This window comes from Notothenia rossii, assembly GCF_949606895.1.
Source record: "Notothenia rossii genome assembly, chromosome: 3".
NCBI lineage: Eukaryota > Metazoa > Chordata > Actinopteri > Perciformes > Nototheniidae > Notothenia > Notothenia rossii.
The window spans coordinates 47,806,642-47,825,486 of NC_136901.1; the positions used below are offsets into that span (position 1 = coordinate 47,806,642).

The 18,845-nt window shown below is 40.5% G+C and overlaps 1 protein-coding gene across 2 annotated transcripts; it reads left to right on the forward strand.

Moving 5' to 3' along the window:
* Window positions 1-15,876: 15,876 nt before the first annotated feature.
* Window positions 15,877-17,430, forward strand: LOC307033870 (uncharacterized protein). 2 transcript variants are annotated; one of them, XM_079672503.1, is made up of 2 exons: window positions 15,877-16,133; window positions 16,249-17,430. In XM_079672503.1, exons 1-2 carry the CDS (start codon window positions 15,914-15,916, stop codon window positions 17,148-17,150), a joined length of 1,122 nt encoding a protein of 373 aa, XP_079528629.1. In that variant the 5' UTR covers window positions 15,877-15,913; the 3' UTR covers window positions 17,151-17,430. The 2 variants fall into 2 exon arrangements, with proteins under 2 accessions (XP_079528629.1, XP_079528630.1); XM_079672504.1 differs by having other exon boundaries at window positions 16,252-17,430.
* Window positions 17,431-18,845: the final 1,415 nt, after the last annotated feature.

Here is an 18,845-nt window from a genome sequence, read left to right on the forward strand (position 1 = left end):
AAACGGTCAAATGACTGGCAGCAGCAGGCTGCCAAACAAAAACCATAAAATTAAAGTAAAAATACTTTAACTGAAATAAAGTGCGAAAGCAATTAATATACAGGAATTGTCCTTAGAGATTTTAAGGAAAACACTTTGTTCTCTTTTCAAAATCCATTGTCTTAAAATGTTACATCCAAATACCTTAAATAAAGTTCTGGTGAGAAAAACAGTTTTTTACATTTTTTTTTGTATTAGATTTGTATGATCAAACACTAAAATAAATACAGAACCTGCAGTTCTACAGCTAGAATACTGTTATTTTCCAATCAAACAGGTTCAATAAAATGACATCACAAAATGTTCTGTAGGAAACAATTACTCTGAACCCAAGTCTGTAGGAGAATGAATATTGGCTGCAAAAAACTTGAGGCCCAATCATGTTTCCTCTGTCCATTCTGCGCTACTGTAGACGTGGCAGTGCAACCTAGAGCAGGTGTTCCCAAACTTTTCAGCCCGCGACCTCCAAAATAACAGTGCCAGAGACTGGCGACCCCCTGTCGACGGGGGGGGGGTGCTTGTGAATTAATTTCAGTTTTCCGCACAAACACTGCGCTAGTGGATTGTCAAAGGGAGAGCCTCGTTGCGGGGAAATTATACAGATGGCTAGTCCGCCACTGAAAATGTCTATGCAAACGTTATTATTAATAATAATTTTTAAAGGAAAATTATTTTAAAAAAATAATCATTTTTTTAAAATAATTTTCCATTTTTATTTTGTAATCATTTCGCGACCCCCACTTTGGGAACCCCTGACCTACAGGACAAAAAGATCAGAATGAGAAACGGGTTTATTGCCAGGTAGGTTTACACGTACGAGGAATTTGACTAGGTGTCGTGGTGCATACATACAAATAAAAAACTAAAATCAAAAAAAGTACACAGATAGCGAACTATATTAAGAGTAAAGTGTCAGTGGGGGAGGGGGCAGGCCTTGTTGAGGCGGCGAGAGGTTTCTAGTCCTGATGGAGAAGTTCTGGTCCTGATGGAGAGAGGTTCTGGTCCTGATGGAGAGAGGTTCTGGTCCTGATGGAGAGGTTTTGGTCCTGATGGAGCACGGAGGGGAGGGGGGTGAGCAGTTTGTATCCAGGATGGGAGGGGTCGGCCACTATCTTCCCGCCTCAGGGTTCTGGAGGCGTGCAGGTTGTGGAGGGATGGCAGATTACAGCCGATCACCCTCTCTGCAGAGCGGATGACACGCTGCTGCCTGCCCTTATCCTTGTCTGTGGCTGCAGCGTACCAGATGGTGATGGAGTATCCTCGGTAGGGCCGGGCGATATATCGAGTTTACACGATACATCGTGGATTACACTACATGCGATGTCGTAAATGACCACATCGTGAACATCGAGTATTATGTTGTCAAATCAATTTCCCGCCGCGGCCAAAATGAGCTTTCCTTTCTCCCTCAAAGACACAGTCACACACGCAGGCACACACGCAGGCCCCGTCTAACTTGCACACAAACATTACACACATGCACAGTGACAGAGAGCAGGGCTCGACATTATAAATGGCCCGCTGGCTAGGAAGCACTATTTAGACACCCCGGGCCAGCATAACGTACTTTCCACTTGCCCGCTCGGGCCACTAAAAATATTGCTTAAAAAAAATAAAATTGTCCTGTGGTATAGGTATTTTGACAAGCACTGTTGTTAAATTGTTTTGTTTATTAACGCTACAACATAGCGTTTCGTAAGGCGGTTGTCGTTGTTGGGTGAAAAGCAAACGGCTGTTTACTGCGGAGCCAGCGCGAGCAGGCTCCCGTTTGCCCGTGAGCAAGCTTGCCAACCTTGAGACCTCAGAAATCGGGAGCATTTCAAAATGCAAAATGGGGGGGGGAGGGGGGGGGGGGGGGGGGGGATGCTAGTGGATTGCCGGAGCTGTTAGATTAACATTAACATGCTTATATTGTAGTTCTAAGTGCAATGCCTTGCGGCCTGTAGCACCATCCTTGATGGTGCATATGTGTGGGCAGGAAAGGAGTGAGCAGAGAGTAGAGTAGTTGTCGATTTTTGTTATGTTTTCTGTGACTATCTGCCTCACCCTCTCAGACTTTCAGTTGCGCGCGCTACTAAAGAGACGTGTTTCCATGGAAACCAAACAATGGTGTAGCTGTATTAAAGTCCGAGTGGAAACAGTCCTGAGTAAATCTGATTTTGTCAGAAATCGGGAGAAATGCTACTGATACTGATACAAGTAGTAATGTAGTTAGTGCATAAATTACTATTGCAACAAATGTGTTAATTTTCTTCATTATTAGTCGATTTTTTTAATGCAGACATATGTGGCAGGGACTACTAGAATCATCATACTGGCGTGACTGTAAACATCAAGGGGTTAAATAAAAATGTTTTATGTGTTTTAGAGGACATTTCAGAATATCACGATATATATCGTATATCGCGATATAGTCAGTAAATATCGCGATATCATTTAGAGACCATATCGCCCAGCCCTAATCCTCGGCTGTGCTTTTTTGGTGAGGGAGCAGATGTTCTGCTCCCGTTTGAGGTCCTGGGCGATGATGGTGCCCAGGAAGCGGAAAGACTCCACAGCAGTTACTGGGGAGTCACACAGAGTGATGGGGGCGGGTGGGGCTGCGTTCTTCCTAAAGTCCACAACCATCTCCACTGTCTTGAGAGCGTTGAGCTCCAGGTGGTTTTCCCCACACCAGGTCACCAGATGGTCCATCTCCCACCTGTAGGCAGACTCGTCCCCACCAGATATGAGTCCGATGAGGGTGGTGTCGTCTGCGAACTTCAGTAGCTTGACAGACTGGTGACTGGAGGTGCATCTGTTGGTGTACAGGGAGAAGAGCAGAGGGGAAAGTAGCCGTTGGCACGAATGTAATGCTTCAGCTTCCTACAACTTTAACCTCTTAAGCCCTGAGCCTGTTTTTCAGGTTTCAGGCTCCAAAATGCCACTAACACAGCAAAGACTATATCTTCACTTCTAAAAGGGGTACATTAATAATATTTTCTCTCAAAGCAAGGTTACATCTGTGAGTTGGATGTAGAAGTGTCAGAATCCATATAGATGTTTTTATTTTAAAGTAAATTCAGATGGAACATAGTAAAAACATGTACATTATAATGTCCGCCTAAAGAAACCCCATTACTTATCGCGAAAACCACCCTTGAATGATGGGTTAGTAGACTAAAAGCTTTAGGAATCCAAACTATAACATATAATAAGTACCCTGTATCAAGATTGATGCAAAACAAGTGAAATGTGACCTTTTTAGAGAGGTTAAGAAAAATAAAGTCCAGGCAGACTCACCTCTGGGTAATTTGGGAACCATCGGTTCCATTTGACCTTTTTCACTGTAAAAGTAATTGTATTACTTTGAATTATCACTATAGGTATTCATTCCATCCAAATACAACTGTTGTGATAACATTTAAAATAAAAAAAATAAAAAAACATACTCTGTTATCCTCTTAGGCCCCACAATGCTAACAGTGAGCCTCTGGATTAGCCCCGAGCGAAAAATGCTAACCTATTACTGCACCTAAAATCACTCCTAGCTCCCTTATTACTTATCCCAGCTGCACATCCAACACATCGTTTATGATCATAAAGACACATAATCTAACGGTGCCCACCTCAACACTGAAAGATACAAACTTACAACGTCATCAACAAAAACGTAAATCAAAAGAAGTGGCGCTAGGTAGCTACACAATGCTAACATGGCTTACCTATGTCTTTGTCTGGTCCAAACTGGTCTTCAATGGCATTCAAACGATAACAACGATGACATAGTTAATCCATAGGTTAATATCCAATGTGGCTGTGTCCCCTTTGAAATGTTCTGATAATCTATAAGCAATAAAACTGCAATTCCGTTATCTGCTGTCCGCTCTGTGCTCCGTGCGCTCTGGGTCCTGCAATTCCTGCTTCCTTACGGTAGTAAACAATAAATGAAGTCGGCTGCGTAATGTTGTTATGCTGGCTGGCATTCTTCATACTTTACGCAGGATCATATCTCTGGAACCCCTTGGTCGATTTGGGTGATTTACACCTTTTTCTTTACCAAAATGTCCAATAGAATCGAGGGGCAGTTCCCAAATCCACGTAAAAATTACCATTGCGGACATAATAGAGAAGCAAACAAAGCACATCTGAAAGTACAAGCCTGGACGGCAAAACCTTATACCCGGTATATTGCCATAAATATGATGGTGGATTATCAGTAAAAAATTATATGTGACACAAAGACATTGGATTAACCTTGAGCGGCATTTTTATTCCGGTGAACACAACTTTTGATCACAAATCAAAAAAGGTAAGACGTAATTATTGTAATATTTTTGAAACCGGATGTTGTTTACTTTCTCTTTTCTGGCTGATAGCTCCGCAATTTGGGGTCCTACAGTGATGACATTACATGTGTGGAATCTGTGGAGTCTCAGCTTTAATCGGATCTCTTGTTTGTGCAGTGACGATAAGTAATAAGCGCATTGCTACCATGAGTGCTGTGCAAAAGTCCGTTAGCATTAGTTAACATTTTTTCGCTCCATGCTAATTCAAAGGCTTGGTATTACTCTTGTGTTTCTTTTAGCTAAAAATGGTTCATATTGTTAGTTAGTTGAGTTTCTTATCGTTAAAAGGGTATGGAACATTAATAGTTTCATACATGTTAAGAAGCCCTGAGACATAGTCTCGTAAAAAAACGGTGGGGGGGGTCCACTGGGGGGACCCTCGTTGTTAAGAGGTTAAAGCTGTGTGGACGTAGCTCTATGAAGAGTCGTTCATATTTTTCTCATTATTTCATATGTTTAGAAGGGGTAACAACAGTTACATTTTGTTAATTTTACCTCGAGCCAAACTTGTGCGACTTGTTTCTGAAATCCCTTTCTCTTAAAGAGGATACATTAAAAAAAAAAACAGTGGAGCTTACCCTAAAACTAACCACTGGATTGCTTGTCTAACATGACCTTGTCCATAAATGTGTTACGTGGAAGTTTCAAATTGGATTGAAAGGCGCGGACAGTGCTCATTGGCAGGTTTTTTCGATGACGTTTTGAAGGATTATTTGAATTATTTGAAGGATTAAAGTAACGTGGTATGGCAGGAAAGTTCAATCTGGTATATTCCTTTTTATGTCACCTTATATATATTCATGTGTGTTAAATTAGAAGGGACAAAGTATATTTTCCCTCCCCCAATATATTGAGGTGAAGTCCTTGTGTTTAGAGAGAGATGTGAGCAGGGGACACCCTTATTTGGGGATAGCTCCAAAACTCTGGAATGTTTCCCTCGTAAAAGAAGGGTGTGCGTTACACATTCTTGGAGCAGATGTGTGTGTGTTTTCATTGCAGTAAATATATGTGCTACAGGATTACTGGTCAACTATACCTCTGTTCTTATTCTTTCATGTGTGGGTACTAAATGGCTACAAACATTGTGGAGAAATTAGCTTAAACATCTTTTATTACTCTATATGGAATGGAAGCAGTTTTTTATGACAGGGACGAGAGAGTTGGGGGAGGGGACACATTCCGAAGAGTTTCAGCATGTCAATTATCAGGGAAATCGACTTGTTTTCAATAGATATGTGTGGTTGGTTACTTTGTATTAATAATAACAGTATGTGTAAAGGAAGCTGGAAATATGCAATGTGAAACCTTTTTAATTGAAGTAAAGATGTGAACGATAGCTCAAACAAATGGAAAGGTGGTAGGACAAATGAGTGTGTTCTCTATATTAGGCCTGTGTGAAGTTTGACTATTTGAAAAGCATCTCTAATACTGTTTAAGAGCATAGGTAATGTGTTCCTCGTTATTATTGATATGAAAGTGATTTACATGTATTACGTATATTTAGCCAACTATAACAACTATATCTTAAAACATACTTTTAACTTGTGTGTGGTAACCTGAAGGGGGGAAGATGGACTCAGGGACAAAGGGCCATAAAGGGGATGTGTGTGTGCTGGCTACAAGATGTGAATCGGGTTTCTTCTGCTGTGTCGCACTGATTGGGTGCGACAGGCCATGTGTTGGTCTCTGCCAATAAGATGACCTCTGGGGGAAAGCACGTACACACCTCCTCCTGTGTTTTTAGTATGAAAGCCTGTGTTTTCCTTTGGTTCGCGCTCTTGTTTTTGACCGGCCGTTCCTGAGACCTGTCTCACACGTGGTAGAACCTGAGCCCGGAGTACTCTGCAGAGTGCTTCGTGATTCCTTTGTATTTGTATTGTTACCTTGTATCATTAAAACAAGATTATTGTTTCACTTGCATTCTGGTGTTTCTTAATCCCTTCCTTTTTACGAATTCACCCAGCTTATCAAACGACACGCGGAGACGAGGGTGGTTTTGAACATCCTCCAAATCTCCAACAGTTTATATCAACCAATCAGGAGTGTTGTGGTTGTGGACTCATTCCAATCCTGCTTGTCTTGTCTGCCGTTGTATGGCTGGATTCCATTTCAAGTGCCGTAGCTTTTTACATACATTTTACGTTTTTTTTATTTGACACTTTTTTTTTACAGTTAAAGGTGGGGTAGGTAAGTTTCAGAAACCGGCTCGAGTGCACTCAAATTTGAAAGTAGACAGCCAAAAAGAATCCGCCCCTTCCTTCAGACTTCCTTACAGAGCACCTCCTCCGCGAGAGCAGGCTGCAGTAACATTACATATCAGGCAAAGCTAAACACATCTAGGTTAGCAATACTACACAGCCAAAGCAACTCCGATATTGACTCTGGTTTGACTTCTCCTAGTTTCCACTTTCTTTTTGTTCTTAATTTGCTCCGTTACATTTTTTCTTTTGCGACCAGTCGACAATGTTGAACCTAACTCTGCCATGGTGAAAGTGGCCGCCTGTTGCTGGCGAGTCATTGAAGTACTGCTGCAATGCACGCCCAATGAGGGCACGAGATACATTTGTGCGTGCACGAGATGGAAGGCTGACAGACAGGGCGGCAATCAAGAAAAAAAAATCCATTAAAAAATGTCATCTGTGGAACCCTTAATACTGTAAAAAGTACAACTTTCAATTTTTGTATGGATTCTTTGTCAAATCACTTAAGATATTCATTGCTATCGGGATGTTAAGAGCATTCCATTGAATATAACCAAAAAATGTATCTCGAGCCGGTTTCTGAAACTTACCTACCCCACCTTTAACTATTTTAGTATACTATGAAAACTACTTTATACAAAATCATTTTAGGGTATTTCTGCAATATATTACATTTTTTGTGAAGATGTATACATTTATTTATTTATTTTAGAGATGTTTTATAATAAGATTTATTTGTATTCTACAACAGTACAGAATACAGTTATTTATTTATTTTTTACATTTTGTTACATTAAATTTAAGGTTTTACTGCAACAAAAAAAAGAAAGTTGCCTTTATTTTACATGCAGTACAATTATGTGTATTTTATGTGTTTTTACATAGAATTCAATGTAATTTAACATTCAAGACAATTAAACAATGGAATTATCCTGTAAAAAAACCATAATTTCTCATCAAACCAATTTACAGAATAAAACCTTTATTTATTTTAAATAAAAGTAATTTACTGTATTTTTATGATATTTACACTTAATATAGAAAAACACGAAAGGTCTGTAAAATAATACAGTACATTTCTGTGATAAAACTTTTTTTTTTTTACAGTGTAGTAGACCCCTGTAACTACGTACTTTCCCCTCTGTGGGACTAATAAAGGGATTCTGGTTCTGGGGCCCCGTCAATTCCAAATAAAGTTGCTGAGTAGCGCATGAAGCCAAAATGGCCTGACTGACTTTCGAGAACAAAAGTACCATTATCAATGTTGGTACCCAGTTCTCTATTGGTGGCCAAAAGAGAACTGGGTATTTGATTTATTTATATTATTTTACATCTGCTGATTAACAGATGTCTCTCTGCCAATGTAAAATATTGTAAAAAGTATTCTTGAGCCCATATATGTGACAGACACTGAAGCTGAAGTACCACCGTTTGGCCACTAGGAAAATGTGCCATCTGGCGCACTCCCTGGGGGCTTGGGTCCAACTCGCAGTGAGGGACTAGCAAGCCGATGGGCTGATGCCGGGCGAAGTGCATGTGCTGAAGTGTAGGGTTTAACCATGGTCTGGATAGGATGACAAGGACCGGATCCCTCTACAGCAGGGTTGGCCAGTGCCAGTCTCCTGAAGCGGATTTTGGCAGTAATTCCTAGACAGAGAATGGAGCAGAGGAGCAGTGTAGTATGTCATCTCTCATTCAGATTACCAACTAATTGACATGTTTATTACATTAATATAAAGTAAGGAAATGTTCAGCTTTGCTTTGTACTGTCCTGTCGCCAATTATTCTCGCCAAGAGCTCGCTTTAGGTAAGGCTTTGCCATTGTTTGGCCTGCTTTGCCTCAGTGCAGCTGGGCAATGATGTATGGCGCTGGAGGCATGGGGGTATACAGGCTCCATTTGTCAGTACAAGCTGCCATGGTTACGGTGGCACACAGCCGGTTGAGGATAGACAGAGTTTCACTTTAAGGGCGCAATACGTGACCAGCCATTATCAATCCACTTGACGACGACGGCAGCCTCAAGCTGCTCTCCCCATGAGCATTCATTTTTACAAAAGGTAGCCCGAGGAAACCAAGTTCTGCTGCTGCCTGTTGTTGAAGTTTGTCATAAGACTCGCAGAGTTATTCATTGACAGAAAATATTTTTCACCTCCACGCAAACATTACACAACAGTAATAAAGGGTAATGTATAAAGGGATTAAAGTTAGCACAAATACAATTAAGTACACTTTTATCTTAACTTTTTCAGCCATGGGTGGAGACACACAATCACCACTGTAACAGGAACACCTTTTTCATTATTTAAACAGCGGTTTTAAAGAAATGATTCTGTCCCAAGCCCTTTGATCACTATATATTTAAAAGTAAAACATAGGGCAATGAAGAAAGTACACACCAGTTTTGAATTTGTTAAATTGGTCAAAGTTTATTTAACTTTTTCATTAACAAAATCATTATATTTAATAGAGTATTTATACTTGAGTGCTTTACGGAATACAACATTGCTGCTGACTGCAATAACATTGATCCTGTTAACAGCTACCATCTCCTCTTTGGCTCCTGAACATCACATGACATTAACCTACACCAGTTCATGTTCTAACAAAACAGTATTGATCATGCCCTTGATATAATAGGGGACATTGTGAGCACATGTAATTTAAATCAGCTAATCTAATATAATCCTTTTAAAAGGGAAGCAGCACCTCTCTGTCCCTCTTCTGAACTTTGTTGTCTAAGTTCCTTCTGTATAACATGTCACGAAGTCGACAAATGCTGCCTGATGGGGCCTGCCGGGGCTACGGAGCATAAAATGTCCACGCAAGGGTTTTTTGGCGCCTGGGGATGAGGTTGGTGATCAAAAAGACAGATTTCTAACAACGCTGAATGTCCCCTATAGAGAACAAAAAGCATATAGGCCTGACATGTAGTGCATTATTTCTGGTCGTTACTGAAAACCCAGGTTGTTATTTTCCAATATAATGACCTCATAGCATTTGTGTAGCACGTGTTTATTTCACTAGCCATGGGACAATCTCCTCCTACATCTCCTGTCTGCTTTTTGTGTGTCTAAAACTCTGAATGTATAAGCCTGAATGTGTGTGTGAGCCTTGTTTGTGAAAAATCATAAGCGAACATGAAGGTTTGCATAGTCAATGTAGTTTGGTGTGTTTGGACATTCCTCGGGGATTAGCTGTGTTGAAAAGGCCAACATCTATGTCACAAAATGCCATCTGTATGTGTGTGTGTGGTAAAAGAGAATTGAAAAGTGCACCTGGAAAAGAAGCTAGCAAATGGTGAGTGTGAATGTTCCAAATGCACGAGTAGGCCTCTGTCTCATCATGTTGTATTACATTTCTAGAGTAGGAGCGGGATTGCATGTGCCTGGCTGTAAGTAACAGCAAGACTTAGTCTGTGAGCATAGTGTTTCAGACAAAGAGTGGTGCAGGAATAAGTCCCAAAACCCTTATATAAGTTAGCATTTTAACACTTCCGATTCCCTCGTCTCGAAGTCAACGTCTTTGGTGTTTTAGTTAAAGAACTGAGGTATGTGGTTAACACAAGCTTTCGAGATGTTTAGGTTTAGTTCTTTGTCTCAAATATGTCAGTAAATACCCTAAATTTTACTGGGCTTTAACCTGTTAGACCCCGAGCCTGTTTTTCAGGTCTCAGGCTCGAAAATGACATTCCCAGAACAAATGACCATATCTTCCCTTCTAAAAGGGTTACATTAATAATCTTTTTTGTCAAAGTAATGATAAACCTGTGAATTGGATGTAGAAAAGTCAGAATCAATATACAGATGTAGCGATTCATTTCAGACAGTTTGAAACACGAGGGCCGTGATTGGTACGTGATCTGCCCTCGCTCAAGGGAAAACCTCCAGCTTGACTTGAGACCGCCCCTGTGATAGATAAATGTAATTATAATGAAGCCAGCTGCAATGGATCATTGATCCACCAGGGGGTACAGTGGGGTTCCACACTGGAGCTCATGTGAAATAAAGTGAGATACAGTATGCTGGATGTACAGCGGAACTTTGTTAAGATCCATATGTCACGGATATCATACTACTGTGCTAAATAAGAGACATGTAATCATTTACAAAACATCACCATGTTGTTATTTAACAAAATAATTTTGTTATTAGAAAAAAACGAACGGGAGGAAATGCAGCCCGGCTCTCGATTTTTAATCCTAATTTAATCAACATCTTCACCACGATCATTTATGTTTATGTTCGCCGAATTGACATGAAATCACCGACACATATGAATATACTGTATTCAACTTCATTAAAACGTTATTAACGTGCCTAAACTCAGTAATTCACCAAAAATATGTATATTTTAATGGAGCTTCGTCGGTCGATCAGGATCCCAAAGTGTAGTGGAGGGATCCTCATCTGGATGAAGGGTGTTATTTTCCCCATAAGGAACAAGTCGCTGCAAATTATTCCATGGCCACATTCTCAACAAAGTAACGATATGACTCCCAATATTAATTGAAATGCTTTTATGGATTTAGAAAATGTTTTTATTTTTTTTTTAAATAGTTGTATGTATCGATTTAAATTGACATGCATCCGCTAAGAAAAATAGTCCGTTGTTACCGTTTTTTAAACAGTCTGAAAGAAACGGCAACTCTCAGCTGTGTATTTACACAACTAATGGCCCATCAACCACAGCTCTCTCCCCCCCTCCCCCCCTGATCTTTCTTCTCCGGCAGCTAAATGAACAGTAGGTTACTCTGAGTGACCATAGACTGTGACAAGCTTACAGTTAGTGACGTAACAACACCATAAAAGCTGGTGGGTTGAAAGCAATACGGGAGGTAAAAATAACTAGAATAATTGTGATTTATTTATTGTGGCTTTTATGTTTTTAGGTATAAAATGTTATGTAATTCAGGCTTATAGTTCACCCTTCTCTAAAAGCCTTCAACAATGACAATATTGCTTGTAATTTAATAAATCCTTCCAACACACATTGTAAAAAATAGCCTACTGTAAGTTAAGAAATCATTTCAATATGTACATCTTCTGATGTAACAACAATAACATTATGAATAGTAACATAGCTGAACATGGTATTGCACATTTAGCTTTGAGTGTTACTGACCTGAGATGTTTTTATTACATGAATTAAGGTGACTGAGGCTTTTTAACATACAGGGATGCAAACTCGTCAGGTATGAAAAAGGTGACAATGATCCGAGCCCCCGGCTCCCCCACCCCACGGAATGACAGAGGATTTTAGCAGTCAGAACAACTAAAGCAGCAGTGTTAATAATAACAGAAACGTCAAAGAGTCACTTCTAATATAAATATATAAAAGCATTTATTTTAAATTGTGTTGCAGTCAGTTTATAATTTTGGCAGCACTGTTGAGCATTTTGAAAATGTATTTTCGTGCCTCTGTGCAAGGCTTAAGTCTTTTTATCTTTATAGCCACATGGTGTAAATTAACTAAGTTCATACACTCAACAAGTACTATACTTGGGCACAATTTTGAGATACTTGTACTTTATTTAAGTATTTCAATGTTTTGCTACTTTGTTCTTCTACTCCACTACAGTTCAGAGGTACATGGTGTACTTTGACTCCACTACATGTATTGAATACCTTTAGTTACTTTACAGATGTGGATGAATGATGTGAAATATAATCAAGTGTTAAATCAAACTTTAGTTCCACCTGGAGTAAATCCACAAGCTACCCTGCAGTATACAAAGTCATTCAAACTAGCTGCACCTTTACCAGCTTTGAGAACACTTTCATGATCAATCATTATAAAACATATCATATCTATTATTCTGAAATGGACCAATCTGCACAATGACTACTTTTACTGTCGCTACTTTCACTATATTTTGATGATAATACTTTTCTACTTTTACTTGAGGAACATTTTGAATGCAGGACTTTTACTGTAACAGAGTATTCCTACACTCTGGGACTATTACTTTTACTCAAGTACAAGATCTGAGTACTTCTACTTTTACTCAAGTACAAGACCTGAGTACTTCTACTTTTACTCTAGTACAAAATCTGTGTGCTTCTACTTTTACTCAAGTACAAGACCTGAGTGCTTCTACTTTTACTCAAGTACAAGATTTGAGTACTTCTACTTTTACTCTAGTAAAAGATCTGTGTGCTTCTACTTTTACTCAAGTACAAGATCTGAGTACTTCTACTTTTACTCAAGTACAAGACCTGAGTACTTCTACTTTTACTCAAGTACAAGATCTGAGTACTTCTAGTTTTACTCAAGTACAATATATATATACTTATACCACCTCTGTTTATAGCCTATGAAAACAACTATTAGAAATAGAAGGCTAAAGCTAACGTTAGCAGATAGTGACAATGTATGCTAGCTAGCTAGCTCAACGATTCCTTAAATAATATTGCCACAGAAAAACTTTTCAGTTCACATCACGCTCTGCCGCTCCGACAGGGAGCTCTGCTCTGAACACCTGAACGGCCCGTTCTAACAGCTGTTCACCAGCGGTCCAGTCTGTGCCACAGTGACTCCGGACGCACAGTTAATATTAACGAACGCACCCGTAGGTAATGTAGCTGCTGAAGCTAGACCATCATCTCGGAGCAGCAGAGCCTTATTTATACATCCATGAGCAGAGCCGACAGGCAGGAAGACTCGAGCACACAGCTCGTACTTCATTATAATATATAAAAAAAGAACACCATGCGTGTCATGATGGCACATAACAGCTCACGGCCGCAGATTACTCCGGGTCCCAGACCCCCCCATACCCCAACAATATTTTTATTGCAGATCTACATGAATCACACAAACGACTTATTTTGGATTCAAAACGGCGAATTTCGCCGAAAGGTGACAAGTTTGCATCACTGAACATAGACAGAGCACAACTGAAACATAACATCTGATATTTAACAACATAATACACTTTTCGGGGATGCTTGCGATGTGAGTGAGGGACACGGCTTAGAACGGGCGTGTCGCCTGGCAGGACAGGAGAGTGTGTGCACCAGTCTGCCTTGATCTATGAATTCATGTCCGTGACACTCACTGCTGCCCACAGCTGTTTTATAGAAGGAAATTCCTTCACTTCATGAAAGTGTTTTAACCACACACACCTCTAGACACACATGACGGGTGTTATTTTCCCCATAAGGAACAAGTCGCTGCAAATTATCCCGCTTATTACACAGCCACATTCTCAACAAAGTAACGACATGACTCCCAATATTAATTGAAATGCTTTTATGGATTTAGAAAATGTTTTTATTGATTTAAAATATAGCTGTATGTAGGGAGAGTGGGGTAATTTGTGCCAAGGCAAGTAGTGCCACCCCTGTTATCTAGAAAACCATAGAAGAAGTTGGTCATGTGACCACATATTTTTGAAGAGGCATCCATTTCAATCATCCTGCAAAGAAGAGAGACACATGGCTTGAGAGGTAAGTACATTTAAGTTCAAAAAACATTTTTTTGCCCTCCAAAGTAAAATTTCTATGATCAAGGTTTTTTGATTGCTGTGTTTGAACAATTTAGAGAACTTTGAAAACAGTTAACACATGTTTTAGTGCTTTAGTAAGCTACACCATGAGTCTATACAGTTAGCATGATGCTAGCTCAAAACAGCTGGGGGATGCATGTTATTTCAAAATGGTGGGCTTGGGGTAATTTGTGCCAAAGGGCCTGGGGTAAGTTGTGCCAGTGGCCCAACTTATGATTATTTACTATATATTACTTTATTGTATTTTATTGTTATTGTACATTGTATTCTTACATTTGATCACTAAAACTATGTGACATTCTTAATTTTAGACCAAAATCCATCATGCCACGCAAATACAAAAGGAAGACAGACAGGGTTTCAACTCCTCTTGAGGAAAGAGCAGTGAAAGAGGTGCAACAGGGGAAGACCATACGTCAGGTTGGAAAGGAGATGAAGATCTGCAGGATGACCATAAAAAGATATATGGATAAGAAAAAAATAGGAGAAGTAACAAAGCCAGGCTATGAAAGAACAGCAGTCGCCAAACGAGTCTTCAATGAGAACATGGAGAAAGAGCTGGCTGACCATATTAAGACACTAGCAGCAATGTTTCATGGCATAGGTGTCATGAAATGCCGTGAACTGGCTTTTGAGTACGCACAAAGAAATGGCATTGACATGTCTGCCAGCTGGACCAGAGACGAAAAAGCAGGTTAGATCAAGTATAGGCTATTGGATAGTTATTTGGAGCGGATAGCTTCAACTTATCTGAATGTAAACTGCAATGTGCTGATAAACTTTTAACCTTTTCTAGGACCTGATTGGTTCAACGCCTTTAAAGCACGCTACCATTTGGCATGCCGCGTTCCTGAAGCAACCTCTCTTGGAAGAGCTACTGCCTTTAATAAGCACAACGTGGGGGAGTTCTTTGATAACCTCTCTAAAGTGATGGACAGGTAACTTAATAATCATCTGGCTTTGACATGCTGATATGATCACATGAACACTCCGAGCCCCCCCCCCCCCCTCTCTCTTTCTCACACACACACACACACTCTCTCTCTCTCACACACACACCTACCCTCCCACACCGTGTCTAGGTAGCCTGGCAGCCTGGCGAGAGGGTACAGCATCTCTAGAGGGTCTTCTGTCCTCGGCAGCAGAGTTGACATTTACACACACAACCACATCCAAGTATGTTAAAACTGCTTTAAACGTCTCTGATCATCAGCACTACCTTTTATTTTATTTCAGGTACAGCTTCCCTCCACACATGATGTACAACATGGATGAAACTGGTGTGACGACAGTGCAGACACCCAAGCAGGTTGTCACAGAGAAAGGGAAGAAACAAGTGGGTTCACTAACATCTGCTGAAAGAGGAGAGCTCGTCACTGTGGCCTGTGCAGTAAACGCCACTGGAAATGCAGTCCCATCCATGTTCATTTTCCCGCGTGTCCGCTTCAAGGACAGCCTCCTCAATGGATCACCAGCAGGTTCCATTGGTCATTGTACAAAGTCTGGATAGATGAATGAAGACGCCTTCCTCATCTTCCTGAAGCACTTCATCCGCCACACCAACTGCTCCACCGATCACCCAGTCCTGCTCATTCTGGACAACCATGAGTCTCACATCTCACTCAAGTCAGTGACAATTGCTAAAGAGAATGGGGTCATTATGCTCACCCTGCCACCTCACACCTCACACCGCTTGCAACCATTAGACAAAACTGTCTATGGACCACTCAAAACCTACTATAACCGAGCGATAGATGGGTGGATGCGATCACATCCTTGGCGAACCGTATCGATCTATGAGGTCTCGGAACTTGTGAAGCAAGCGTTCCTCTCTGCAATGTCACCAACAAACATAACCTCAGGTTTCAGAGCAACAGGCATATACCCTTTCAACAGGGACATCTTCCCGGAAGAAGACTATGCACCATCAATGGTGACAGACAGGGCAAATCCAGAAGATGAACCCAGTGCCACTGCTGACCTGCCTGGAGAAGAGCCCTCCACCAGTGCATCTGCTCACCTGCCTGGACCATCTCATGAGCCAACACATGTCACAGGTATTTAAAAAAAAAGTCTAGTAGGCCAATAGTGGCGGTGCGCATAGTGGCACGTAATCTTGTTGTTCCCTGTGTTCAATGACAATAAAGTTCCTTTCCTTTCCTTTCTTTGAAGCAGATCCAGACCCAGGAGAGCCACCTGCCACTCTGAGAAATCCCGAGCACTTATCAAGTGACAAATCTGGTTCTTCTGCTCACTTGGGTTATGTGTCTCCAGAAGTCATTCTTCCCTTGCCAAAAGCCACAGAAAGAAAAAAACAATTTGTAAGAAAGAAAGTGAAAACAAGAATCGTGACCGACACACCTGAGAAGATGGAGTTGGAGAAGGCTCACAAAGAAAAAGAAGATAAAAAGGCTGAACAGGAAAAGAAAAAGAATGAAAGAGAGAAGAAAAGGGCTCTGAAAGCTGCAAATCAAACTAAAACCAAGAAAAAAACAGCTGTGTACAGTAGCTCAGAAGAAAGCTCCACCACCGATGATGAGGCAGAAGATGGCCTGGAGAAGACACACAGCAGAGAAAAGGAACGGGCTGAAAAGAAGAAAAGGAGTGGAAATAAGAAGGGGTCTCTGAAAGGGTCAAAACCAACCAAGCCCAAAAAGAAAGTGCTCTCCAGTAGCTCAGAAGAGAGTGACTTTCCGATTCCACTTAGCAATGCCACTCATTATGAGAGTTCAGATGTCCAGAGTGATGATGATGATGATGATGGTGACAAGGATCTGTCTGCTGGTGACTTTGTCATTGTGAAGTTTGCAGGTAAAAAATCCAAATCCTATAACTATGTTGGATTGGTGGAGAATGTTGAAGGTAACGAGATCAGTGCAAAGTTTCTGAAGCAAAGTTGTAAGAGGTCTGTTGATGGAAAGCCCATCTTCACATTTAGAGAGAATGATGAAGGAGTCATCCCTAGAGGTGATGTGCTCAAGAAACTACCCACACCACAAAAACTTGGTGGTACAGCCAGAAGGGAGTATAAGTCCACATTCCCCCGCAGCATTGACAAGTGGGATGTTCAGTAGTAGGCCGAATCTGTGAAGAGATTCAGATGCAGATGATTTGCAGATGATTAGGTGCTCATTTTGGAATTTTAATTTTGTTCTGAGTATGTGTTCATGTGGCGCTAGGCCTTGTTTAAGCAAATTGGCCACACCACAAAACTTGGTGGTACAGCCAGAAGGGAACAGAAGTTCATATTTCCCTGCAGCATTGGACAAGTAGGACGTTAGGTGTTCATAGGCCTTGTTATAGAAAAGTGGCCTTTGATGTTGTTAAAACTTTAAATAAACATTAAATAAATAATTTTGTATTGAATTTGTCTTGCTTTTATATAGCATTATTGTTTGTGAGATTAAAATGATCTGTTTTACTTCAATTATCAATGGCACAATTTACCCCAGTGTATTGTCTCTAATGGCACAACTTACCCCGCACAGGGCAAGTTGTGCCACAAAACCACTTTTTTTTCTAAAGCTATATTTCTCAAACAGTTTATTTAGGATCCGAAGTGATTGTTCCCAGGGATACACAACATCCTAAACTATATGTACATATTTTAGTTGGAGGCATTACTGTAATCCCCTTGCTTTAAAGGCACTTTAAGTAAAAATTGGCACTACTTACCCCACTCTCCCCTATTGATTTAAAAAATAGTTGTATCTATTGATTTAAATTGACATGCATCCGCTAAGAAAAATAGTCCGTTGTTACAGTTTTTTAAACAGTCTGAATGAAACGGCAGCTCTCAGCTGTGTATTTACACAACTAATGGCCCATCAACCACAGCTCTCTCCCCCCCTCCCCCTTGATCTTTCTTCTCCAGCAGCTAAATTAACGGTAGGTTACTCTGAGTGACAAGCTTACAATTAGACACAACACTGTCATTGCAAGTGACCCTCAGTTAGTTGACTTTTATGTTCAACTGCTAAATTCGTTACTGATAAAAAAGGGCTTCTTCTACCTAATTACCTTAACACTAGAACCGCCAGAGGTTTTTGTATAGGCCTACCTAAACCCGTCAAATCCCGCTATTAGAATGCAATTTTTAACAACATAGGGTGCTACATAACACACTTTCAGGAAAAGTCACGGACTGGGAGACTTTAATATTTTATTGAAAAAAAGTTACATTGCACACACACAACACACATCACACAAATTGACCCGATTGGCGGTTCTAGTGTTAAATAAACTCACTAATTAATGAAACCAGTTCAATACGCATTATTCTTATTCTTATCATTCTTTATGAGCGCAGAAATAGTCTTAAAATCAGATCTGTTTTTTAAATGAAATCTGACGGCAGGCAGTTAGCTCTGATCACCTATGATAAATGCGCCGCACCTAATCGCTGGCCATTCAGCCACAGACACTGTTCGAAATGGGGTTGAGCCAGGGGGAGCTTGGCTCCTCCGAAGAGGGAGGGAGCTCCCCTGAAGGCTGACTTTGAGATAATTAGGGGGAGCCCAAAACAATCGTGCATATTTGTGTCACACAGATTAGAAATGTTGAGTTTCTGTAAATAACAGTTCTTGAAATAAATAATAGTTATTATTCATTACAGTATCTGAATATTTGTTTTATATTTGTGAATATGTCTGGGTGTTGTCATCTGTACGTGGCGGCGCTGCATTCTTACTTACGTTGCTATGGTTATGGCGGTGATGCCGGCGCGGTATTTGAAATGTTCATATTGATATTTTTTTAACTCTGGCTGT

Bases quoted from the DNA above. Each gene is read 5' to 3' on its own strand.
- LOC307033870 (XM_079672503.1), top strand. From the start codon at position 15,914: ATGTCACCAACAAACATAACCTCAGGTTTCAGAGCAACAGGCATATAC. The intron at 16,134-16,248 runs GTATTTAAAAAA...CTTTCTTTGAAG, and splicing joins TGAGCCAACACATGTCACAG to CAGATCCAGACCCAGGAGAG.